General features: G+C 46.9%; 1 protein-coding gene across 22 annotated transcripts in view; it reads right to left on the bottom strand.

Moving 5' to 3' along the window:
* Positions 1–24,943, bottom strand: part of para (sodium voltage-gated channel paralytic) — a 534,209-nt gene that overhangs the window by 207,510 nt on the left and 301,756 nt on the right. For all 22 annotated transcript variants that reach the window (XM_071656463.1, XM_071656459.1, XM_071656474.1 and 19 more), the window contains 2 exons: positions 2,522–2,727; positions 1,664–1,792 (listed from right to left, as the gene is read on the bottom strand). In XM_071656463.1, coding sequence (XP_071512564.1) covers positions 1,664–1,792; positions 2,522–2,727 — 335 coding nt within the window. The remainder of the gene's footprint in view (positions 1–1,663; positions 1,793–2,521; positions 2,728–24,943) is intronic.

Below are 24,943 nucleotides of genomic sequence, written 5' to 3'. Positions count from 1 at the left end.
ATGCAGGCGGAGTCCGGTAACACCTTCTATGACATATCTACATCAATATACTCTCCTAAGGACATACCTATAATTGGATACATTTCTCTAGAAATATACATATATGCACACAGGGATATACGTCATATATTGGGAGGTTCTCATATACCTCAAAACCTATAACTTAATATAAACATACGACTATATAAACTATATATATATTAGGTAAAATCATATATGTATATAAAGAAGTTAGTTCATCAGAATATACCTTATAAGTGGTAGAATTCGTCCAGGATATATCCTATAATTGGTAGAATTCGTCCAGGATATACCCTTAACTAGCAGACTTCACATACCCTATAACTGGTAGAATTCATCCAGGATATACCCTATAACTGGTCTCATTCGTCCCGGACATACCCAATAACTGGTAGAATTCGTCCAGGAAATACCCTATAACTGGTAGAATTCGTCTAGGATATGCCCTAAAACTGGTAGAATTCGTCAAGGATATATCCTATAACTGGTCGAATTCGTCCAGGACATACCCAATAACTGGTAGCATTCGTCTCACCTGAGTCTTACCACCACAGCCGCGTCATCTGCAAACAGCAACTGACTCACCCAACCACCTACAGATCAAACAGCCATGGTGGCATCAAACTACAACCACTCCCCTTCCTACTCACAAACACGCTTTTCTCCTCGACATATCTTCGCCACTGTCTCGAGCAGCTTTCCTCCCACGCCATATAATAATACCATCTCCTACAAGGTATTTACAACACCTCTTTTCTTTTTCACCAAACCACTCAACATGAGTCTCATGCTCCGCCTTAACTCTAAGTCCCACACTTTCCAAATCTGCCATCCTATCACCTTACACATTCAACAGTCCCTCACAATACCAAGTCCATCTCCTCCTCCTTATCTCCTCGCCTGTTACCGCTTTCTTATCTACCTTCCTCCCCCCACCCCCCCGGTACTGAAGCCATCCACTTGTTCTCTTCTTCACGCTGTTCACCTCCTTCCAAAATATTTCTCTGTTCTCCCCAAAGTGTGCAAGTGTTCTCATTTCCATGTTCTTTCTTTTTTTTTTCCCACTTCCTGCATCTTGCTTTGGACCTCCCGCCGCTTTCTCCTGTACATAGCCCAGTCACATTCACTTCTTCCCTACAGGTAGCTCCCATAACACACCTGTCTTTTCTCGTTCAATATATATATATATATATATATATATATATATATATATATATATATATATATATATATATATATATATATCCCTGGATCCATTCTAACAGAGTTTTTGTAGCTACGCTACAATCAACAGTTTTATAAAGGGGTCCTGGGGTTATATCATTACTGTCTGAATTTATTCACACATCTAATGTAGGTTTTTTTTTATATAAAATTCAAAAGAAGCGTGAAAAAATAAACAAATTATCCTAATTTCACCCCCACGCTAACTAGATAATCATATAACAGTGAGATGAAATTATCTTTTCAAAGAGTTTGGAAAAACAATTATCAATTATGAATTAACTCTTGGGGAATCAAGAGAGTTAATGCTATGGATTAAGATAAGATAAGAGAGTTGGATAACACAATACGATAAGCGAGTGAGGCGTCTCAGGAGACGGGCTCAGAAGTGTGAGCAGAGGTTGTGAGCAAGACGTACGCCAAGGTTATGACGGTGAAGTCCAGCCAGTTCCACGCGTCCCGAAGATATGTGAAGCTCTCCAGAATAAAACCTCGTGCCATCACCTTGACACCTGACTCAAATGTGTAGATGGCGGTGAAGACAACCCTGTAAGTAGACGGAGTAGATACCAGATGATGACACGTCCAGGGTAATGGGCTGGGAATGGGAGGGAAGGGGTGACTACGAATATGAAGTAGATAGGATGGAATGGGATGAGGTGGCCGTAATGGAAGAGGCGGGCCACTGTCTTCCAATAGGAAAGGCGAAGACATATCAGAAACAGAATTAATTACAGTATTGTTATGCTCGGTGTACAGGAGAACTGGCTTACTGTAATGAGTACAGTATAATACTCTCTAAAGAAACTACATAAATGGCTCCATTAAGGACTGTAAGCCATTTTCTTTAAGGTGGTGGAACACGTATTGACAGCAGTGGACCGTATGCCGTTTTCTTTAAGGTGATTATACACGTATTGACAGCAGTGCCATTCCACCTGTTTCTCTCAGTGTCACTGAGCCACACATGTAATGATTTATGGACATGAACACAGACTTACTATAGAGACAACACCATGCGTCCTAGTGAGGCTGGGGTATGATGTATGCCGTAAATGGCACTAAGGATCACATCCTTAAAAGCTAATCATCTCACACTTTGCATATCAAAAGTCAGTCTTTAAATTCAGATACATACATAAAAAAGAAGAAGCATTTGGTGCATTCTAATGAATTGACATAGAGACACACACATAAATGACATACATAGACTAGGATAAGGGTACGTAATGAAAGAAAACGATTGAGTGGAAGAAAACGGCTGGAGCCAACTTACTCGGATGACTCAATCATTTCACTAGTTGGGACGATCATGAGAACACAGTTGGCCAGGATAGTGCAGATGATGAAGAAATTGAAGAGCGGATGGATGAGGATGAAGATAGCTGTTCTCCGCACCGAGTTGAAGGGGCTCAGGATCCACATGGCGTCCGTGGCGCTGAAGCGGAAGATGTCTTTACCCTTGCTTATAACAACCATCGTCTGCCCAGGGAGAAGGAGAGAACACCTATGGTGAATGTTCCAGAGGGGGGAGACGTAGGTGTCCAATGTGGGACACCAGAGTCAAACCTTTATCATCAGGGGTATAACCAAAAGGACAACTGTGCCCAAATGGTGTATACTGGTTGGTTTACGTACAATAAGGCTGGTTGGTATACCCTCCTGGGGTCTACAGCCAATCATACACATCATACATGAGTTTAGTACACACTACAGCGAATCCTACAGGTCGGAGACGGGTGTGGAGTTGCTGTGATTTCAGTGGGACGATCTCAAGCGCCAGTGTGAGGAAGGGTGTGTTTGGAAATGCCTTGTGGACACACTTGGTTGTGAGATGGGTTGGAATGAGTGTCTGAGAGAGGTGTTGGTGGCAATGAGGCCATCTTAACAACGAGGGATTGGCCACCGTGTGCTGGACTGGTTTGGACATATGGAGAAGATGAGTGAAGAGAGATGGACGGTTAGGATCTATGTGATTGAAGTGGAAGAGGAAGGGGCCGAAAACATGATGAAAGGATGGAGTGAAGGAGCATTTGGGAGAATCTTTACCTGAATATTAAGGAGCGTGAGGGGCGTGGACGGGATAATGAATTTGATCTATGAGGTATACCGTGGGCGTGTGTGTGTGTGTGTGTGTGTGTGTGTGTGTGTGTTTGGGCCTGGGTCGTTCATAAAGTGAGCCAGGGCATCACAACCAGTTAAAGAACGTGCTATGGAGTAGTCTGTGTGTGGGACGTGGCTGTGGGGTAGTGCGTCTGTCTGTGGTACACCATACCTGACGGCGAGTGCTGGCGCGTGCGCAAGTAAGGCCACTGTTCGTTTATTCCCGGCGCTACCTCACCAAAGCGGGAAAGGAAGTGGGGAAGACAGATATGTTTTTGCCGGGTACAGCCGGATAAAGCAGGGTACAGCAGGGTACAGCAAGGTACAACCGGATACAGTAGGGTACAGCCGGGTACAACCGGGTACAGCTAGGTACAGCCGGGTACAGCAGGATACAGCCGGGTACAGCAGGGTAGCGCGGTGCGCAGGGTCCAGTGCGCAGTATTTGTCAGGTAGCTATAGTGATATCGAACATCTTGTGGTGGTGGCGTGCTGGTCCTCCACCACAACCACCACCACCACCAGTCTGTCCTCCACCACAACCATCACCATCACCACCACTACCACCCAGTCTGTCCTCCACCACAACCACCACCACAACCACCACCACCAGTCTGTCCTCCACCACAACCACCACCACCACCAGTCTGTCCTCTACCACAACCATCACCACCAGTCTGTCCTCCACCACAACCACCACCACCAGTCTGTCCTCCACCACAACCATCACCATCACCACCACTACCACCACCAGTCTGTCCTCTACCACAACCATCACCACAACCACCACCACCAGTCTGTCCTCCACCACAACCATCACCACCACTACCACCCAGTCTGTCCTCCACCACAACCATCACCACAACCACCACCACCACCAGTCTGTCCTCCACCACAACCATCACCACCACTACCACCACCAGTCTGTCCTCTACCACAACCATCACCACAACCACCACCACCACCAGTCTGTCCTCCACCACAACCATCACCACCACTACCACCCAGTCTGTCCTCCACCACAACCATCACCATCACCACCACTACCACCACCAGTCTGTCCTCTACCACAACCATCACCACAACCACCACCACCAGTCTGTCCTCCACCACAACCATCACCACCACTACCACCCAGTCTGTCCTCCACCACAACCATCACCACAACCACCACCACCACCAGTCTGTCCTCCACCACAACCATCACCACAACCACCACCACCACCAGTCTGTCCTCCACCACAACCATCACCACCACTACCACCACCAGTCTGTCCTCTACCACAACCATCACCACAACCACCACCACCACCAGTCTGTCCTCCACCACAACCATCACCACCACTACCACCACCACCAGTCTGTCCTCCACCACAACCATCACCACCACAACCACCACCACCAGTCTGTCCTCCACCACAACCATCACCACAACCACCACCAGTCTGTCCTCCACCACAACCATCACCACCACTACCACCACCAGTCTGTCCTCCACCACAACCATCACCACAACCACCACCACCAGTCTGTCCTCCACCACAACCATCACCACCACTACCACCACCACCAGTCTGTCCTCCACCACAACCATCACCACAACCACCACCACCACCAGTCTGTCCTCCACCACAACCATCACCACCACTACCACCACCAGTCTGTCCTCCACCACAACCATCACCATCACCACCACTACCACCACCAGTCTGTCCTCCACCACAACCATCACCACCACAACCACCACCACCAGTCTGTCCTCCACCACAACCATCACCATCACCACCACTACCACCACCAGTCTGTCCTCCACCACAACCATCACCACAACCACCACCACCACCAGTCTGTCCTCCACCACAACCATCACCACCACCACCACCACCACCAGTCTGTCCTCCACCACAACCATCACCACAACCACCACCACCACCAGTCTGTCCTCTACCACAACCATCACCACCACTACCACCCAGTCTGTCCTCCACCACAACCATCACCATCACCACCACTACCACCACCAGTCTGTCCTCCACCACAACCATCACCACCACCACCACCACCACCAGTCTGTCCTCCACCACAACCATCACCACAACCACCACCACCAGTCTGTCCTCCACCACAACCATCACCACCACTACCACCACCAGTCTGTCCTCCACCACAACCATCACCACAACCACCACCACCACCAGTCTGTCCTCCACCACAACCATCACCACCACCACCACCACCACCAGTCTGTCCTCCACCACAACCATCACCACAACCACCACCACCACCAGTCTGTCCTCTACCACAACCATCACCACCACTACCACCCAGTCTGTCCTCCACCACAACCACCACCATCAGTCTGTCCTCCACCACAATTACCCCCACCACCACCACAACCACCACCAGTCTGTCCTCCACCAAAACCACCACCACCAGTCTGTCCTCCACCACAACTACCACCATCACCACCAGTCGGTCCTCCACCAAAACCAGTCCGTCCTCCACCACAACCACAACCCGTCCTCCCTCCACCACAACCACAACCCGTCCTCCCTCCAAGATAATGGTCCAAGGTTATTCTGGGTCAAGCTGGGTTGTGATGTTGGAGTATAGTGAAAGTGTTGTAGAGATGGTGCAAGGTTAGAAGTTATGGTGATAGTGGTACGGCAACTTGATGGTGCAAGCAGAGTCGTCATGGTGCAATGATGGTGATACTGCAAGCCAGTGATGGTGTCATGGTGCAATGATGGTGATATTGCAAGCCAGTGATGGTGTCAGGTGCAATGATGGTGATATTGCAAGGCAGTGATGATGTCAATCTAAGACGTTGCACGGTGGTGCAAGAGGGTTCTCCTGCAAGGTGATAATCTTGTTGCAAGATGATGGTGCAAGCTGGTGGCAGTGCACGTTGATGTCGTATGGCTATGGTGAGAGATGGTGTGGTAATGGTGATACAATATGGTGATGGTGAGAGTCTGAGGTCATGTGGGAAGATGGTGGATGGTGATAGTGGTTAAGGGTGAGGGTGACAGTGATCCAAGATGGTGATAGTGGGTGAGATATGGTGTTGCAAGTTGGTGATGGTGGGAGGGATGGTGATAGGTATCACTGGTGCAAGTCTACAGTGCTAGTGATGGTGCATGATCGTATGTATGGTGGTGATAGTGCAAGGCGTCATGCACATGGGATAGTGGTGCAAAATTGATGGTGTTAGTGGTGAGTTATGGTGGAGATAGTGGTGCACACTGATGGTCTTAGTGGTGAATAATGGTGGTGATAGTGGTGCAACATTGATGGTGTTAGTGGTGAGTTATGGCGGTGACAGTGGTGCAGCATTGATAGTGTTAGTGGTGAGTTATGGTGGTGATAGTGGTGCAAACTGATAATGTAAGTGGTTATGGTGGTAATAGTGGTGCAAACTGATGGTGTAAGTGGTTATGGTAGTGATAAAGGTGCAAACTGATGGTCTTAGTGGTGAATAATGGTGGTGATAGTGGTGTAAAATTGATGTAGTGGTGAGTTATGGTGGTGATAGTGGTGCAAACTGATAATGTAAGTGGTTATGGTGGTGATAGTGGTGCAAACTGATAATGTAAGTGGTTATGGTGGTAATAGTGGTGCAAACTGATGGTGTAAGTGGTTATGGTAGTGATAAAGGTGCAAACTGATGGTCTTAGTGGTGAATAATGGTGGTGATAGTGGTGTAAAATTGATGTAGTGGTGAGTTATGGTGGTGATAGTGGTGCAAACTGATAATGTAAGTGGTTATGGTGGTGATAGTGGTGCAAACTGATAATGTAAGTGGTTATGGTGGTAATAGTGGTGCAAACTGATGGTGTAAGTGGTTATGGTAGTGATAAAGGTGCAAACTGATGGTCTTAGTGGTGAATAATGGTGGTGATAGTGGTGTAAAATTGATGTAGTGGTGAGTTATGGTGGTGATAGTGGTGCAAACTGATAATGTAAGTGGTTATGGTGGTGATAGTGGTGCAAACTGATAATGTAAGTGGTTATGGTGGTAATAGTGGTGCAAACTGATGGTGTAAGTGGTTATGGTGGTGATAGTGGTGCAAACTGATAATGTAAGTGGTTATGGTGGTAATAGTGGTGCAAACAGATGGTGTAAGTGGTTATGGTGGTGATAGTGGTGCAAACTGATAATGTAAGTGGTTATGGTGGTAATAGTGGTGCAAACTGATGGTGTAAGTGGTTATGGTGGTGATAGTGGTGCAAACTGATAATGTAAGTGGTTATGGTGGTAATAGTGGTGCAAACTGATGGTGTAAGTGGTTATGGTGGTGATAGTGGTGCAAACTGATGGTCTTAGTGGTGAATAATGGTGGTGATAGTGGTGTAAAATTGATGTAGTGGTGAGTTATGGTGGTGATAGTGGTGCAAACTGGTGGTCTTAGTGGTGAATAATGGTGGTGATAGTGGTGTTAAATTGATGTAGTGGTGAGTTATGGTGGTGATAGTGGTGCAAACTGATAATGTAAGTGGTTATGGTGGTAATAGTGTAGCAAACTGATGGTGTAAGTGGTTATGGTGGTGATAGTGGTGCAAACTGATGGTCTTAGTGGTGAATAATGGTGGTGATAGTGGTGTAAAATTGATGTAGTGGTGAGTTATGGTGGTGATAGTGGTGCAAACTGATGGTCTTAGTGGTGAATAATGGTGGTGATAGTGGTGTTAAATTGATGTAGTGGTGAGTTATGGTGGTGATAGTGGTGCAAACTGATAATGTAAGTGGTTATGGTGGTAATAGTGTAGCAAACTGATGGTGTAAGTGGTTATGGTGGTGATAGTGGTGTTAAATTGATGTAGTGGTGAGTTATGGTGGTAATAGTGGTGCAAACTGATGGTGTAAGTGGTTATTTTGGTGATAGTGGTGTAAAATTGATGTAGTTGTGAGTTATGGTGGTAATAGTGGTGCAAACTGATGGTCTTAGTGGTGAATAATGGTGGTGATAGTGGTGTAAAATTGATGTAGTTGTGAGTTATGGTGGTAATAGTGGTGCAAACTGATGGTCTTAGTGGTGAATAATGGTGGTGATAGTGGTGTAAAATTGATGTAGTGGTGAGTTATGGTGGTGATAGTGGTGCAAAATATCGGTTGCGGGTGATAACGTTGGAGATAAGAGGTGAGTCTTATCATGCATTTACTCCATGTTATCAGGAGGAGTGTAACCACCTGTAAACTACCAATTATCGTAAACAACCTAAGAATTACCATGAGAAGTCTGGTTATAACTAATAATGATAATATAATAATAATAATAACAACAATAACAATAATAATCATAATATTAATATTAATAATAATAATAAGTGAGGCAAAAGTTACAGGAGTAAACTTACCAATTCCATTAACTTAAAATTTTTTCAAATATATCCTCTACTTCTAATATGGCTTTCAACCCCATCATCACACAAGGTCTAGTATAAAAGGTATATGATCACAGACATACACAGATATATATACATATATATATATATATATATATATATATATATATATATATATATATATATATATATATATATATCCCTGGGGATAGGGGATTAAGAATACTTCCCACGTATTCCCTGCGTGTCGTAGAAGGCGACTAAAAGGGGAGGGAGCGGGGGGCTGGAAATCCTCCCCTCTCGTTTTTTTTTTTTTTTTTCCAAAGGAAGGAGCGGGGAATTGGGCCGGGTGAGGGTATTCCCTCAGGGGCCCAGTCCTCTGTTCTTGGTGCTACCTCGCTAACGCGGGAAATGGCGAATAGTTTAAAAGAAAAAAAAGAAAATATATATATATATATATATATATATATATATATATATTTTTTTTTTTTTTTTTTTTTTTTTTTTTTTTTTTTATACTTTGTCGCTGTCTCCCGCGTTTGCGAGGTAGCGCAAGGAAACAGACGAAAGAAATGGCCCAACCCCCCCCCCCATACACATGTACATACACACGTCCACACACGCAAATATACATACCTACACAGCTTTCCATGGTTTACCCCAGACACTTCACATGCCTTGCTTCAATCCACTGACAGCACGTCAACCCCTGTATACCACATCGACTCCAATTCACTCTATTTCTTGCCCTCCTTTCACCCTCCTGCATGTTCAGGCCCCGATCACACAAAATCTTTTTCACTCCATCTTTCCACCTCCAATTTGGTCTCCCTCTTCTCCTCGTTCCCTCCACCTCCGACACATATATCCTCTTGGTCAATCTCTCCTCACTCATTCTCTCCATGTGCCCAAACCATTTCAAAACACCCTCTTCTGCTCTCTCGACCACGCTCTTTTTATTTCCACACATCTCTCTTACCCTTACGTTACTTACTCGATCAAACCACCTCACACCACACATTGTCCTCAAACATCTCATTTCCAGCACATCCATCCTCCTGCGCACATCTCTATCCATAGCCCACGCCTCGCAACCATACAGCATTGTTGGAACCACTATTCCCTCAAACATACCCATTTTTGCTTTCCGAGATAATGTTCTCGACTTCCACACATTTTTCAAGGCTCCCAAAATTTTCGCCCCCTCCCCCACCCTATGATCCACTTCCGCTTCCATGGTTCCATCCGCTGACAGATCCACTCCCAGATATCTAAAACACTTCACTTCCTCCAGTTTTTCTCCATTCAAACTCACCTCCCAATTGACTTGACCCTCAACCCTACTGTACCTAATAACCTTGCTCTTATTCACATTTACTCTTAACTTTCTTCTTCCACACACTTTACCAAACTCAGTCACCAGCTTCTGCAGTTTCTCACATGAATCAGCCACCAGCGCTGTATCATCAGCGAACAACAACTGACTCACTTCCCAAGCTCTCTCATCCCCAACAGACTTCATACTTGCCCCTCTTTCCAGGACTCTTGCATTTACCTCCTTTACAACCCCATCCATAAACAAATTAAACAACCATGGAGACATCACACACCCCTGCCGCAAACCTACATTCACTGAGAACCAATCACTTTCCTCTCTTCCTACACGTACACATGCCTTACATCCTCGATAAAAACTTTTCACTGCTTCTAACAACTTGCCTCCCACACCATATATTCTTAACACCTTCCACAGAGCATCTCTATCAACTCTATCATATGCCTTCTCCAGATCCATAAATGCTACATACAAATCCATTTGCTTTTCTAAGTATTTCTCACATACATTCTTCAAAGCATACACCTGATCCACACATCCTCTACCACTTCTGAAACCGCACTGCTCTTCCCCAATCTGATGCTCTGTACATGCCTCCTATGAGTCCACGGGGAAAATGAAACACGAAAAATTCCCAAGTGCACTTTCGTGTAATAACCACATCATCAGGGGAGACACAAGAGAGAAATATAACAGTCAGCTGATATGCATCGAAGAGACGAAGCTAGGACGCCATTTGGTAAACATGTGATTGTCCAAAACATACAACGAGCGTTCATAAACTTAACATTTTACAAATCTTATCAACAATAAAGTTATCTAATTTGTACAGACCATCACTAATATTAAGATTATAATTCTTTGTGTATTTAATAATAGAAGATTCAATGATATTTCTCTTGGTAATAGAGTTAGAGTTAATAACTGAGATGGCGTTACTCCAGTCAATACAATGATTATAGTTTTTAACATGATTAAACAAGGCATTTGATTCTTGTCCCGTTCTTATACTATATTCATGTTGCTTAAGTCTAACAGAAAGATCCTTACCAGTCTGACCAACATAAAATTTATCAATTTGTACATGGCACTTTATAAATGCACCCAGGAGAATTTTCTGGTGAATTCCTGATTAAGATATTCTTTATAGTATTCTTGTTGTTGAGGGCAACATTTACATTAAAGGATTTAAGCAACATGGGAAGCAAAGTGAAATTATTATTAAAAGGGAAAACTAAAAGATTCTTGGTGTCAATGGGAGGTTTGGGCTCAACTCTATAAAAGGATTTCTTTGCTAACTTAAGGGATTTATCAATGAAAGATCTAGGTACTTTAACTTAGATCCAATAGAATATATCTTCTCAAACTCATCATCAATAAACTCTGGACTGCAAATACGTAATGCCCTAAGGAACATAGATTGAAATGATGATAATTTAACTCTGTCATGTTGAGATGAGTAATAATGGATATATGAGCATACATTGGTTGGTTTTCTGTATATGCAAAACTTAAACTTGTTTCCTTGTCTATGGATCATGCAATCTAAAAATGGTAACATACCATTATTTTCATTTTCTACAGTAAATTTGATGGAAGGTACTAAATTGTTCAGTAAGGGGAGAAATATTTGTAAATTTTCATTTGTTGGCCAAACACAAAGAACATCATCTACGTACCTAAACCAAATTGCATTAGAAGGTAAGATATCCTTTAGTAATTTTGTTTCAAAAAATTCCATATAAAGATTACTTAGTACAGGTGAAAGAGGGTTAACCATTGTCATACCAAATTTTTGAGCATAATAATCTCCATTAAATTGAAATACACAGTCTTTTATACACAATTTTATCAGTTCAATGAAATTAGACTTTGAAACAGGTAAATGAATATCATCCAAGACATCAAATAAATATTCTAAAAGGTCATCAACTGGAACTTAGTGAAAAGTGAGGAAACATCAAAGCTAACAAGTTTGAAATCAAAATTAACATTAATATTGTTTAGCTTGTTGACTAAATCTACATTGTTCATATTAGAATTTGATACCTTACCCACTAAAAGGCTTAATAAAGAAACTAACCATTTTGACAATTTATATGTGATGGAGCCTACTGAACTCACTATTGGTCTTGCTGGAAAATTTTGTTTATGTGTTTTGATAAGTCCATACATATATGGCAATGAAGGGGACAAAGATGACAAACTTTTGATAAGAGAAATGTTACCTTTCAACAACAACTTCATTTCTTTATTGAAGTGAGAATTAACTGCTTCTAAGGGATTTTTACTAAGTTTCGAATATGTTGTGTTATCATTTAGAAGATCATTCATTTTAGATGAATAGTTACTTTTGTCTAAAATCACAACAGTGTTGGCCTTATCTGCTTTAGTAATATGTATATCATTGTCTTTTTTTAAGGTGTTAATAGCTCTTATGAATCTTTTAGGGCAATTAGCTTACACTGGTTTTGACAAACTGGCATACACTAAACCCTTGCAAATATTAATATCATCATTACTTAAATTACTGTGTATTTCTAAATTACAAAAAGACTGTGACATCAACACAGCTGGCTTCTCTGTTAGAGCACACAAAACTTAAACCATAGCCTAATGCACACAAGGAACCTTTATCTAGTTGTTTATTAGACAGGTTTACCACAAAAGATGGGTTTGTGTTCTTGGTCCAGTCGCTGTTTTCAATAAGATGGTCCAACTTACGGTTTAGTGACACTTGTAGCCTATTGCGTTCTTTCCTTAATTCATCATAGCAATAGTCCAACATCCGGTTCTTCCAGTGTGCTGATATTGTCATTTGAAAGGCACGTTTCTTCTCTCTTGAAATGCGAAAAGCCTCCTCCATTTCAAGTAACTTTAATTCAATGTTTTTCTTTAAAATAATATTTTGAATTTGGTCAAATGGTGGACCAGAGAGTTGCAACAAACGTTGAGGTAGGATAGATCTTGGCAACACTTGTTCATTGTATTGACTGGAGTAACGCCATCTCAGTTATTAACTCTAACTCTATTACCAAGAGAAATATCATTGAATCTTCTATTATTAAATACACAAAGAATTATAATCTTAATATTAGTGATGGTCAGTACAAATTAGATAACTTTATTGTTGATAAGATTTGTAAAATGTTAAGTTTATGAACGCTCGTTGTATGTTTTGGACAATCACATGTTTACCAAATGGCGTCCTAGCTTCGTCTCTTCGATGTATATCAACTGACTGTTATATTTCTCTCTTGTGTCTCCCCTGATGATGATGTGATTATTACACGAAAGTGCACTTGGCAACTTTTCGTGTTTCATTTTCCCCGTGGACTCATAGGAATATCTTGATCACGCGCAAAATTGTGATCCTTTCCAATATATATATATATATATATATATATATATATATATATATATATATATATATATATATCCATAAAACTATTAAGCGGTTCCATTAACTTGAGTTTTGTGAAGTAGCTTTCATACATGTTCCCTATTTTCGCCTGGGTCTGCATTGCCACTGGGGTGGAGGAATTTCATAGTGTGTGTGTGTGTGTGTGTGTGTGTGTGTGGTGGTATTTTAGCAGAGAAGACACTGTGCTTGTGTGGGGGGGGGGGGTTGTGTGGAGGGGAGGGTGGAGGAGGAGAGTGGAGGAGGGAGTGGAGGAAGGTGGAGAAACAGCAGGAATTAGACCGGAGGGAGGAGCCTGGCAGGCGGGTGGGTGGAGCATCTGTCAATTATTCACCAATCATCGATCTCCTTGGCTGCCGACCAGACTCCCCTCCCCCCACTGTGGCGCTTCTCACTGCCTCACGCTCTTCATAAACAGTTAATTACCCCAAACTGATCAATCAAACGTATGTTTCCCCACACCCTTCCCTTCACCCACTTCCCCCCACAGTCAAGTATGATCAGAAACGTTACGTAATCGCCAAGGAACTGAACTATTGATTGGCGATGACGTCAGAGGGTGCGCCACTGTGACGTCACACCCTCCGGAACCAACCCAAAACGAGGAAAGTCATCAACTGCTCCTCGCCCGGAGAACCACTTCCATTCAAACCCACTCCTTCAAAATAACAAATAGAAAGACGACTACGCCAAGGTACAGATCTATTGTTCTCTATGTAACAGCTGGCGATGGAGAAGACACAGACTACGTAACAACCGTTGGGGTTGCGGTGTTAAACAGTTGTTGGAGGAGGGAAATATATACAACCTTTCTCCAGGTTAGAGGGTACAATGTAAACACTTACCCATCGCCTGAATGTGGTCGTGCCTTTAGGAAATATATTCGCTGGCGTATGTCTGTATGAGTATGTCTGTATGAGTGTGTCTATATGTCTATATCAGTATGTCTTTATGAGTATGTCTATATCAGTATATCAGTATGTCTGTATGAGTATGTCTGTATGAGTATGTCTGTATGAGTATGTCTTTATGAGTGCCTGTATGAGTATGTCTTTATCAGTATATCTTTATGAGTATGTCTGTATGAGTATGTCTGTATTATTATGTCTGTATGAGTATGTCTGTATGAGTATGTCTGTATGAGTGCAGTCTGGCTGTAATATGGAAGCTTGTAATTATATGAAGACCTGAAAATATAAAATATACAGACGAAGTTACATGATGTGTGGACCAGTACTATATATATAGTGGCCAGGTAAGAAGCAGGTGAGAGGCAGGTCGACTCCCACCTACCATACGTAGACCAGGAGGAAACCCTTCTTTCTCCACTGGAGCACAAAACCTCCATCACCAGCCTGTGGCAGTAGAAGGTTTAACCCGCCTTCCCAGACGACCATCCAATGCCATCTTGAGCTACGGTTTGACCATCCATCTACCACACCACACACAGCAGCGGTTCGACCATCCGTCTACCACACAACACCACCACACACAGCAGCGGTTCGACCATCCGTCTACCACACAACACCACCACACACAGCAGCGGTTCGACCATCCGTCTACCACACAACTACACCACACACAGCAGCGGTTCGACCATCCGTCTACCACACAACTACACCACACACAGCAGCGGTTCGACCATCCGTCTACCACACAACACCACACACAGCAGCGGTTCGACCATCCGTCTACCACACAACAACACCACACACAGCAGCGGTTCGACCATCCGTCTACACCACACCACACACAGCAGCGGTTCGACCATCCGTCTACACCACACCACACACAGCTGCCACACACCCATCACCCAGCCTCTACCAGACGGCTGCCACTGCTGGTCAGACACATGATGCTGTAGATGTCACACAGGCTCCTGCAGGTGTCACCCAGGCTCCCGTAGGTGTCACCCAGGCTCCTGCAGGTGTAACCCAGGCTCCTGCAGGTGTCATCCAGGCTCCTGCAGGTGTCACCCAGGCTCCTGCAGGTGTCATCCAGGCTCCTGCAGGTGTCACCCAGGCTCCTGCAGGTGTCACCCAGGCTCCTGTAGGTGTCACACAGGCTCCTGCAGGTGTCACACAGGCTCCTGCAGGTGTCACCCACGCTCCTGTAGGTGTCACACAGGCTCCTGTAGGTGTCACCCAGGCTCCTGCAGGTGTCACCCAGGCTATTGCAGGTGTCACCCAGGCTCCCGTAGGTGTCACCCAGGCTCCTGTAGGTGTCACTCAGGCTCCTGCAGGTGTCACCCAGGCTCCTGTAGGTGTCACACAGGCTCCTGCAGGTGTCACCCAGGCTCCTGTAGGTGTCACACAGGCTCCTGCAGGTGTCACCCAGGCTCCTGTAGGTGTCACACAGGCTCCTGTAGGTGTCACACAGGCTCCTGTAGGTGCCACCCAGGCTCCTGTAGGTGTCACACAGGCTCCTGTAGGTGTCACACAAGCTCCTGCAGGTGTCACCCTGGCTCCTGTAGGTGTCACCCAGGCTCCTGCAGGTGTCACACAGGCTCCTGTAGGTGTCACCCAGGCTCCTGCAGGTGTCACCCAGGCTCCTGCAGGTGTCACCCAGGCTCCTGCAGGTGTCACCCAGGCTCCTGTAGGTGTCACCCAGGCTCCTGCAGATGTCACTCAGGCTCCTGCAGGTGTCACACAGGCTCCTGTAGGTGTCACCCAGGCTCCTGTAGGTGTCACTCAGGCTCCTGTAGGTGTCACCCAGGCTCCTGTAGGTGTCACCCAGGCTCCTGCAGGTGTCATCCAGGCTCCTGTAGGTGTCACCCAGGCTCCTGCATGTGTCACACAGGCTCTTGTAGGTGTCATCCAGGCTCCTGTAGGTGTCACCCAGGCCTGCAGGTGTCACCCAGGCTCCTGTAGGTGTCACCCAGGCTCCTGTAGGTGTCATCCAGGCTCCTGTAGGTGTCATCCAGGCTCCTGTAGGTGTCACCCAGGCTCCTGCAGGTGTCACCCAGGCTCCTGTAGGTGTCACACAGGCTCCTGCAGGTGTCATCCAGGCTCCTGCAGGTGTCATCCAGGCTCCTGCAGGTGTCACCCAGGCTCCTGCAGGTGTCACCCAGGCTCCTGTAGGTGTCATCCAGGCTCCTGCAGGTGTCACCCAGGCTCCTGCAGGTGTCACCCAGGCTCCTGTAGGTGTCACCCAGGCTCCTGTAGGTGTCATCCAGGCTCCTGCAGGTGTCATCCAGGCTCCTGCAGGTGTCACCCAGGCTCCTGTAGGTGTCACCCAGGCTCCTGCAGGTGTCACCCAGGCTCCTGTAGGTGTCACCCAGGCTCCTCCAGGTGTCATCCAGGCTCCTGCAGGTGTCACCCAGGCTCCTGTAGGTGTCACCCAGGCTCCTGCAGGTGTCACCTAGGCTCCTGCAGGTGTCAACCAGGCTCCTGCAGGTGTCATCCAGGCTCCTGCAGGTGTCATCCAGGCTCCTACAGGTGTCACCCAGGCTCCTGTAGGTGTCACCCAGGCTCCTGCAGGTGTCACCCAGGCTCCTGTAGGTGTCACCCAGGTTCCCGTAGGTGTCATCCGAAATCCTGACTGACTGTCACCTACCCGATCGGAGGTGACATATGAAGCGGCCAGGAGGTGACATATGAAGCGGCCAGGAGGTGACATATGAAGCGGCCAGGAGGTGACATATGAAGCGGCCAGGAGGTGACATATGAAGCGGCCAGGTGACCTATGAAGCGGCCAGGAGGTGACATATGAAGCGGCCAGGAGGTGACATATGAAGCGGCCAGGAGGTGACATATGAAGCGGCCAGGAGGTGACATCCAGCATCTTCACAAACCATGGCCACGGGAGAGATTTCCAGGCACAGAGACATATATTTCCAGCGGCAGATATATTTCTAGGCAAAGCTATATTTCCAGATACAGATATATTTAGCTTTGGTGAAGGTAAGCTGGACACGCTTAGGAGAGGCAGGCGCCTCCCCTTCCAGCCAGCGCGCGTTGGCCGAGTTCCAAACCTCCACAGGTCTCCAGGGCTGGAACACTTCCAGGAGTTCGACTCCATTCCAGGTTAGCGATTTTCTTTGACGCGGGGGAGGGAGGGAGGGAGGGAGGGAGGAGGGAAACTGGAGCGAGACGGAGTGAGTCATCCTACATGGCTGATGGTGGGGCTGGGCCCATGGTCGTACAACAACCCGTTCTTGTAAGGGTTCTGGAACACCTGGTCATACCGACTTCTCTGTAGCGCCCGGGCATGAGCGAGCCCAACCCAACGCTTCTACAGGAATCCTGGAATAATGCTTCTCTTCTCTCTACGTTCCAGGTCAATGTTCCAGGCACGAACGCACGACTAGGAAGGTCTGCTACAGAGATAAGGTCAGATGGTCCAGGCACGAACGCACGACTAGGAAGGTCTGCTACAGAGATAAGGTCAGATGGTCCAGGCACGAACGCACGACTAGGAAGGTCTGCTACAGAGATAAGGTCAGATGGTCCAGGCACGAACGCACGACTAGGAAGGTCTGCTACAGAGATAAGGTCAGTGATAGAGGCATCAGGACAACTTTCCAGCGTTGCCCAGAAAAATGGTTACACCATCATGTGTACAACACAACACACTAGCGCTGTGCGAGGCAGACTTTCTGATGTTATGTTGGGTTCCCAAGATAGAGTGGAGGTCACGGTGATAGCCAACAGGTTTGTGGAATCACAGGGTTAAACTGCTCTATTTTGTAAATGGACAGAAAAAAACAGCGGTTTACGTACAGGTATAAGGGGAAACTGCGTTTTTTTTTTCTTTCCAGCGTTGAATATAACCAAGTGATTGTCGTCCCACCATCAAGTGTTCCACAGGTAAGAACCCAAGTGATCATCGTCCCATCATCAAGCGTTCCACAGGTAAGAACCCAAGTGATCATCGTCCCATCATCAAGTGTTCCACAGGTAAGAACCCAAGTGATCATCGTCCCACCATCAAGTGTTCCACAGGTAAGAACCCAAGTGATCATCGTCCCACCATCAAGTGTTCCACAGGTAAGAACCCAAGTGATCATCGTCCCACCATCAAGCGTTCCACAGGTAAGAACCCAAGTGATTATCGTCCCACCATCAAGTGTTCCACAGGTAAGAACCCAAGTGATCATCGTCCCACCATCAAGCGTTCCACAGGTAAGAACCCAAGTGATTATCGTCCCACCATCAAGTGTTCCACAGGTAAGAACCCAAGTGATCATCGTCCCACCATCAAGCGTTCCACAGGTAAGAACCCAAGTGATCATCGTCCCACCATCAAGCGTTCCACAGGTAAGAACCCAAGTGATTATCGTCCCACCATCAAGTGTTCCACAGGTAAGAACCCAAGTGATCATCGTCCCATCATCAAGCGTTCCACAGGTAAGAACCCAAGTGATTATCGTCCCACCATCAAGTGTTCCACAGGTAAGAACCCAAGTGATCATCGTCCCACCATCAAGTGTTCCACAGGTAAGAACCCAAGTGATCATCGTCCCATCATCAAGCGTTCCACAGGTAAGAACCCAAGTGATTATCGTCCCACCATCAAGTGTTCCACAGGTAAGAACCCAAGTGATCATCGTCCCACCATCAAGTGTTCCACAGGTAAGAACCCAAGTGATTATCGTCCCACCATCAAGCGTTCCACAGGTAAGAACCCAAGTGATTATCGTCCCACCATCAAGCGTTCCACAGGTAAGAACCCAAGTGATCATCGTCCCACCATCAAGTGTTCCACAGGTAAGAACCCAAAGAAACAATGCGTTCATTGAGGAAATGCGAACGCATATTCGAAGCCAGGGAGGCAAAGGGTGTTGAAGTGTGCCATCAGACCAACAGTGAATCGTGTTAGAAATTGAAAAAAAAAAAATCATTACTGATGAAAAAAGAGCGGGTGATAGTTCATGAACCCTGGTTGGTTGGCTGCTCTGCTGATAAGATAAGAAGGGGAAGTCATCCCCATCAACGACGACCACAGCATAGATATTCCCCTCTCACATTTCCAGACCTTCCTTGCTCCGACACTTGTTATCTATATAATCTCACTAAGCCTCTCCAGGGTACCAGTGATTTCCAAAGTTTCCTTTCCATTTCCCAGCCTGCCTCCTCTGTACTTGGAATTTCCATCTCCAAAACCTCTTCCCTACTCTCTTAGTCCTTCCATACCGTTCCAGGTCTCCAGGCTCTCTTACATTTCCAGACCCATATGTTCTTTCCGAAGCCAATGACTCTTGTTAACTCGGCAGTTTTCCAAAACTTGTCCACTTCATTTCCATACTCACTCACTGGCTTCTTCAAACCTCACGTTATCAGTTTTATTCCAGGATTCCACAATCTTTCCCAAAAGAGCCGAGTTTGCACTCTCACACGTCCTTAATAATCACTCTTCCAGGTCACGGATTTCCTTTGCCCAATCCCGTTAGCTCTTCAAGATGTCCTTCTCTGGACAAGACACCATGAACCTCAACTCCCATCTCTGGAAGTTTAGTACTTCGCTAACAAGACATGAAGACCATCAGTTTCTCCTGATGGTTCCAGACCACAACAGCTTGTCCAGTTCTTGTTTCCAGGACGATTCCAGACCACAACAGCTTTTCCGGTTCCTGTTTCCAGGTCTCCTCCAGCTTTTCTATAACAAGTCTTTTTTTCTTCTTCCTCTTAGCCTCCAGCAACTTCTCCGATCCAGGTCATTATCCTTGTTATCAATGTCTTTCATCATCAACAACAACAACAACAACAAGACTGGTGAAGCGGGCAGTAAATGATGCCGAAGACAAGGATATGCAGAGAAGGGGCTGGAACACTTCAAGTTGATCCGCTTCATTTCTAACTCATTCTGGAAAGTATCATGAGTACTTCCTGGAAGGCTTCCAGTTCATCTGGCCTCGAACCAAACCCCATAAAACTTTGACGACACAAACGCTACAAAATAAACTTTAAGAAAAAAAAAAAATTTGCTCTCACTTTTGTGGTGGGTCAGGGTCGTGTTCTGACTGAGTTAGGTGGGTCAGGGTCGTGTTCTGGCTGAGTTGGGTGGGTCAGGGTCGTGTTCTGGCTGAGTTGGGTGGGTCAGGGTCGTGTTCTGGCTGAGTTGGGTGGGTCAGGGTCGTGTTCTGACTGAGGTGGATGGATCAGGGTTGTGTTCTGGCTGTTCGCTAGACCAGTCCTACAGTCGATGTGGGGGGGTGGGGGGGGAGGGGGTTGGGTCATTATAAATGGAAACATTTGAGTCATGATGGCATGGGGGCCCCGTCTCGAGCTGGTCACGGCGAGATGGTCGATCCCACAACATAAAACCTCAAGAGATTCGACCTAGTTTACAGCTTGATGATCTCCATGACGCCAGGCTCACGGTATAAAGGAAGAGTTTCTGAAAACCCTTCGGGAACGCCCCCCCCCCTCCCCCCCCTCCCCACCATACGTCAGAGCGAAATAGAAAAAAGGGGGGAAGGGGTCTTGACTCCTCGCCTCATTCACTAGCTTCACCTTAATCGATACGTGGGTGTGGCTCGTTTCCCTGAAGCTAATCCAGGTAACAGCGTTATTTCTGGGTAACAGCGTTATTTCTGGGTAGCAGCGTTATTTCTGGGTAACAGCGTTATTTCTGGGTAGCAGCGTTATTTCTGGGTAACAGCGTTATTTCTGGGTAGCAGCGTTATTTCTGGGTAACAGCGTTATTTCTGTTACAGAAAAAAAAAAAAAAAAAAACAAGGCCTGCGGGTAGGAGACTGCTAGGATTTCCCAGGGAAAACTCATGATGGGAAGGTGGTGGTGGTGTGTGACAGGATGGGAAGGTGGTGGTGGTGTGTGACAGGATGGGAAGGTGGAGGTGGTGTGTGACAGGATGGGAAGGTGGTGGTGGTGGTGTGGGACAGGATGGGAAGGTGGTGGTGGTGTGGGACAGGATGGGAAGGTGGTGGTGGTGGTGTGGGACAGGATGGGAAGGTGGTGGTGGTGTGTGACAGGATGGGAAGGTGGTGGTGGTGTGTGGTAAGGTGCAGCAGGACAGGATGAACCTCTACTTCCCCACATTAACTGGACATAGTCCACTAACTCAGAGTCTCAGTGGATGTTTAACTCCACATATGACATGACTGAGGATTGAGATTGCTTGTCCACTTCCTTGCGGAATAAGTTCCCTCTAACTTCCACTGTCAATATATATCTTGGGTGGCTTTCACATTCTCAGACCTGCGCTCCGTGACGTGTAGGGTAAGGTATCACCGCCGTGCCACTGGGCAACCCTCACATCAACTATAGCCAACTGTGTAACCAACACATCTGTACATCTGCCAGAGTACAAGAAACTATGCAGGATGACTTATGGAATGGAAGGCATGTTGAGAAGTATTTGCTGACGTCTCTTTCTCTTGGATGACTCCCAATCACACGCACTCCTTCCCTGCGGGTAGCGCCCTTACAAATCTGTCTTCCCTGACGCCAAAACCTCGTCAAATGGACCCAGTGTGCTAATGGTGTGGGAGGGGGGAGGGGGGGTGTAGGATCGCCAATGGGGGGGGGGATGAGTCACACTAATGAGGAGGGGAAAAAAAGCATCCACTTGCAAAGGGAGGGAGGAGGGAAGACACTATTATGAGGGGGGGGGGGAGCTTTAATGAGGCAGACACATGAATGAAGGGGATAGAACACACTAGTGAAGGAGGAGGGGAACATACTAGTGAAGGAGGAGGGGAACATACTAGTGAAGGAGGAGGGGAACATACTAGTGAAGGAGGAGGGGAACACACTAGTGAAGGAGGAGGGGAACACACTAGTGAAGGAGGAGGGGAACATACTAGTGAAGGAGGAGGGGAACATACTAGTGAAGGAGGAGGGGAACATACTAGTGAAGGAGGAGGGGAACACACTAGTGAAGGAGGAGGGGAACATACTAGTGAAGGAGGAGGGGAACATACTAGTGAAGGAGGAGGGGAACATACTAGTGAAGGAGGAGGGGAACATACTAGTGAAGGAGGAGGGGAACACACTAGTGAAGGAGGAGGGGAACACACTAGTGAAGGAGGAGGGGAACACACTAGTGAAGGAGGAGGGGAACATACTAGTGAGGAGGGGAAGAGGGGGGAACACACTAGTGAAGGAGGAGGGGGAACACACTAGTGAAGGAGGAGGGGAACATACTAGTGAAGGAGGGGAACATACTAGTGAAGGAGGGGAACACACTAGTGAAGGAGGAGGGGAACAAACTAGTGAAGGAGGAGGGGAACACACTAGTGAAGGAGGAGGGGAACATACTAGTGAAGGAGGAGGGGAACAATACTAGTGAAGGAGGAGGGGAACACACAAGTGAAGGAGGAGGGGAACACACTAGTGAAGGAGGAGGGGAACACACTAGTGAAGGAGGAGGGGAACACACTAGTGAAGGAGGAGGGGAACACACTAGTGAAGGAGGAGGGAACAACTAGTGAAGGAGGAGGGGGAACATACTAGTGAAGGAGAGGGGAACACCCTAGTGAAGGAGGAGGGAACATACTAGTGAAGGAGGAGGGGAAACATACTATGTGAAGGAGGAGGGGAACTCACTGTGAACGGAGGAGGAACATACTAGTGAAGAGGGGAAACACACTAGTGAGGAGGAGGGGAACACACTAGTGAAGGAGGAGGGGAACACACTAGTGAAGGAGGAGGGGAACACACTAGTGAAGGAGGAGGGGAACACACTAGTGAAGGAGGAGGGGAACATACTAGTGAAGGAGGAGGGGAACACACTAGTGAAGGAGGGGAACAAACTAGTGAAGGAGGAGGGGAACACACTAGTGAAGGAGGAGGGGAACACACTAGTGAAGGAGGAGGGGAACACACTAGTGAAGGAGGAGGGGAACACACTAGTAGAAGGAGGAGGGGAAGGGGAACACACTAGTGAAGAGGAGGGGAACACACGAGGAAGGAGGAGGGGAACACACTAGTGAAGAGAGGGGGGAACACACTAGTGAAGGAGGAGGGAACACACTAGTGAAGGAGGAGGGGAACACACTAGTGAAGAGGAGGGGAACACTACTAGTGAAGGAGGAGGGAACATACTAGTGAAGGAGGAGGGACACACTAGTGAAGGAGGAGGGGGAACATCACTAGTGAAGGAGGAGGGGAACACACTAGTGAAGGAGAGGGAACACACTAGTGAAGGAGGAGGGAACACACTAGTGAAGGGAGAGGGAACACACTAGTGAAGGAGGAGGGGAACACACTAGTGAAGGAGGAGGGGAACACACTAGTGAAGGAGGAGGGGAACACACTAGTGAAGAGGAGGGGACTCACTAGTGAAGGAGGAGGGGAACATACTAGTGAAGGAGGAGGGGAACATACTAGTGAAGGAGGAGGGAGACACACTAGTGAAGGAGGAGGGGAACATACTAGTGAAGGAGGAGGGGAACACACTAGTGAAGGAGGAGGGGAACACACTAGTGAAGGAGGAGGGGAACACACTAGTGAAGGAGGAGGGGAACACACTAGTGAAGGAGGAGGGGAACACACTAGTGAAGGAGGAGGGGAACACACTAGTGAAGGAGGAGTGGACACACTAGTGAAGGAGGAGGGGAACACACTAGTGAAGGAGGAGGGGAACACACTAGTGAAGGAGGAGGGGAACACACTAGTGAAGGAGGAGGGGAACACACTAGTGAAGGAGGAGGGGAACACACTAGTGAAGGAGGAGGGGAACACACTAGTGAAGGAGGGGAACACCCTAGTGAAGGAGGGAAACACACTAGTGAAGGAGGGGAGGCACTGTTGAGGAGGGGTAGGACAGCAGGAGGAGGAGGGGTAGGACAGCAGGAGGAGGAGGGGTAGGACAGCAAGAGGAGGAGGGGTAGGACAGCAGCAGCAGCAGGAGGAGGGGAAGACCAGCTGCGGATCAATAGCTGGTAAGGTCAAGTCTCTGGCACACACACACACACACACACACACACTTCGGGATTCTGTGTGTGTGTGTGTGTGTGTGTGTGTGTGTGTGTGTGTGTGTGTGTGTGTGTGTGTGTGAGGGACTTGGGGGGGGGGGGGGGGGGGAAGTCGACACGGTCCCTAAAACTACGGCCAAAGTCCCACACTGGGATGACAGCTGGGACCTTACCATCTAGGACTGTGATGAAGCTAAATTGTACATTGTGGCTCCACGAGCCAGGTCACCGCACGAGACCAGGTCCAGAGCAGGGCAACACAACGAAAGGGGGTGAACCAGCATGAAGTAACGCGGGTGACTAGGAAGAGAGAAGAGTAAGGGCTGGCCAGATCAACATTATTTTCTTTCATTTTTTTTTTCACGTGTGAGTGGACATAGACACACCCTATACAGAGGTGGAGAGAGATGTACAAAACAAACAGGTCACTGGAAATTGGTAATGACACACACACACACACACACATACGTGTTCAAGGAGGAACATGAGAATACATCCGTCCACGCACGAGAGAGAGAGAGAGAGAGAGAGAGAGAGAGAGAGAGAGAGAGAGAGAGAGAGAGAGAGAGAGAGAATGATAATGCAGTACTTGATTTTTCTTTCAACTTACCTC

This window comes from Panulirus ornatus, chromosome 63 (assembly GCF_036320965.1).
Source record: "Panulirus ornatus isolate Po-2019 chromosome 63, ASM3632096v1, whole genome shotgun sequence".
Classification (NCBI taxonomy): domain Eukaryota; kingdom Metazoa; phylum Arthropoda; class Malacostraca; order Decapoda; family Palinuridae; genus Panulirus; species Panulirus ornatus.
This window is presented reverse-complemented; position numbering and strand designations above follow the sequence as displayed.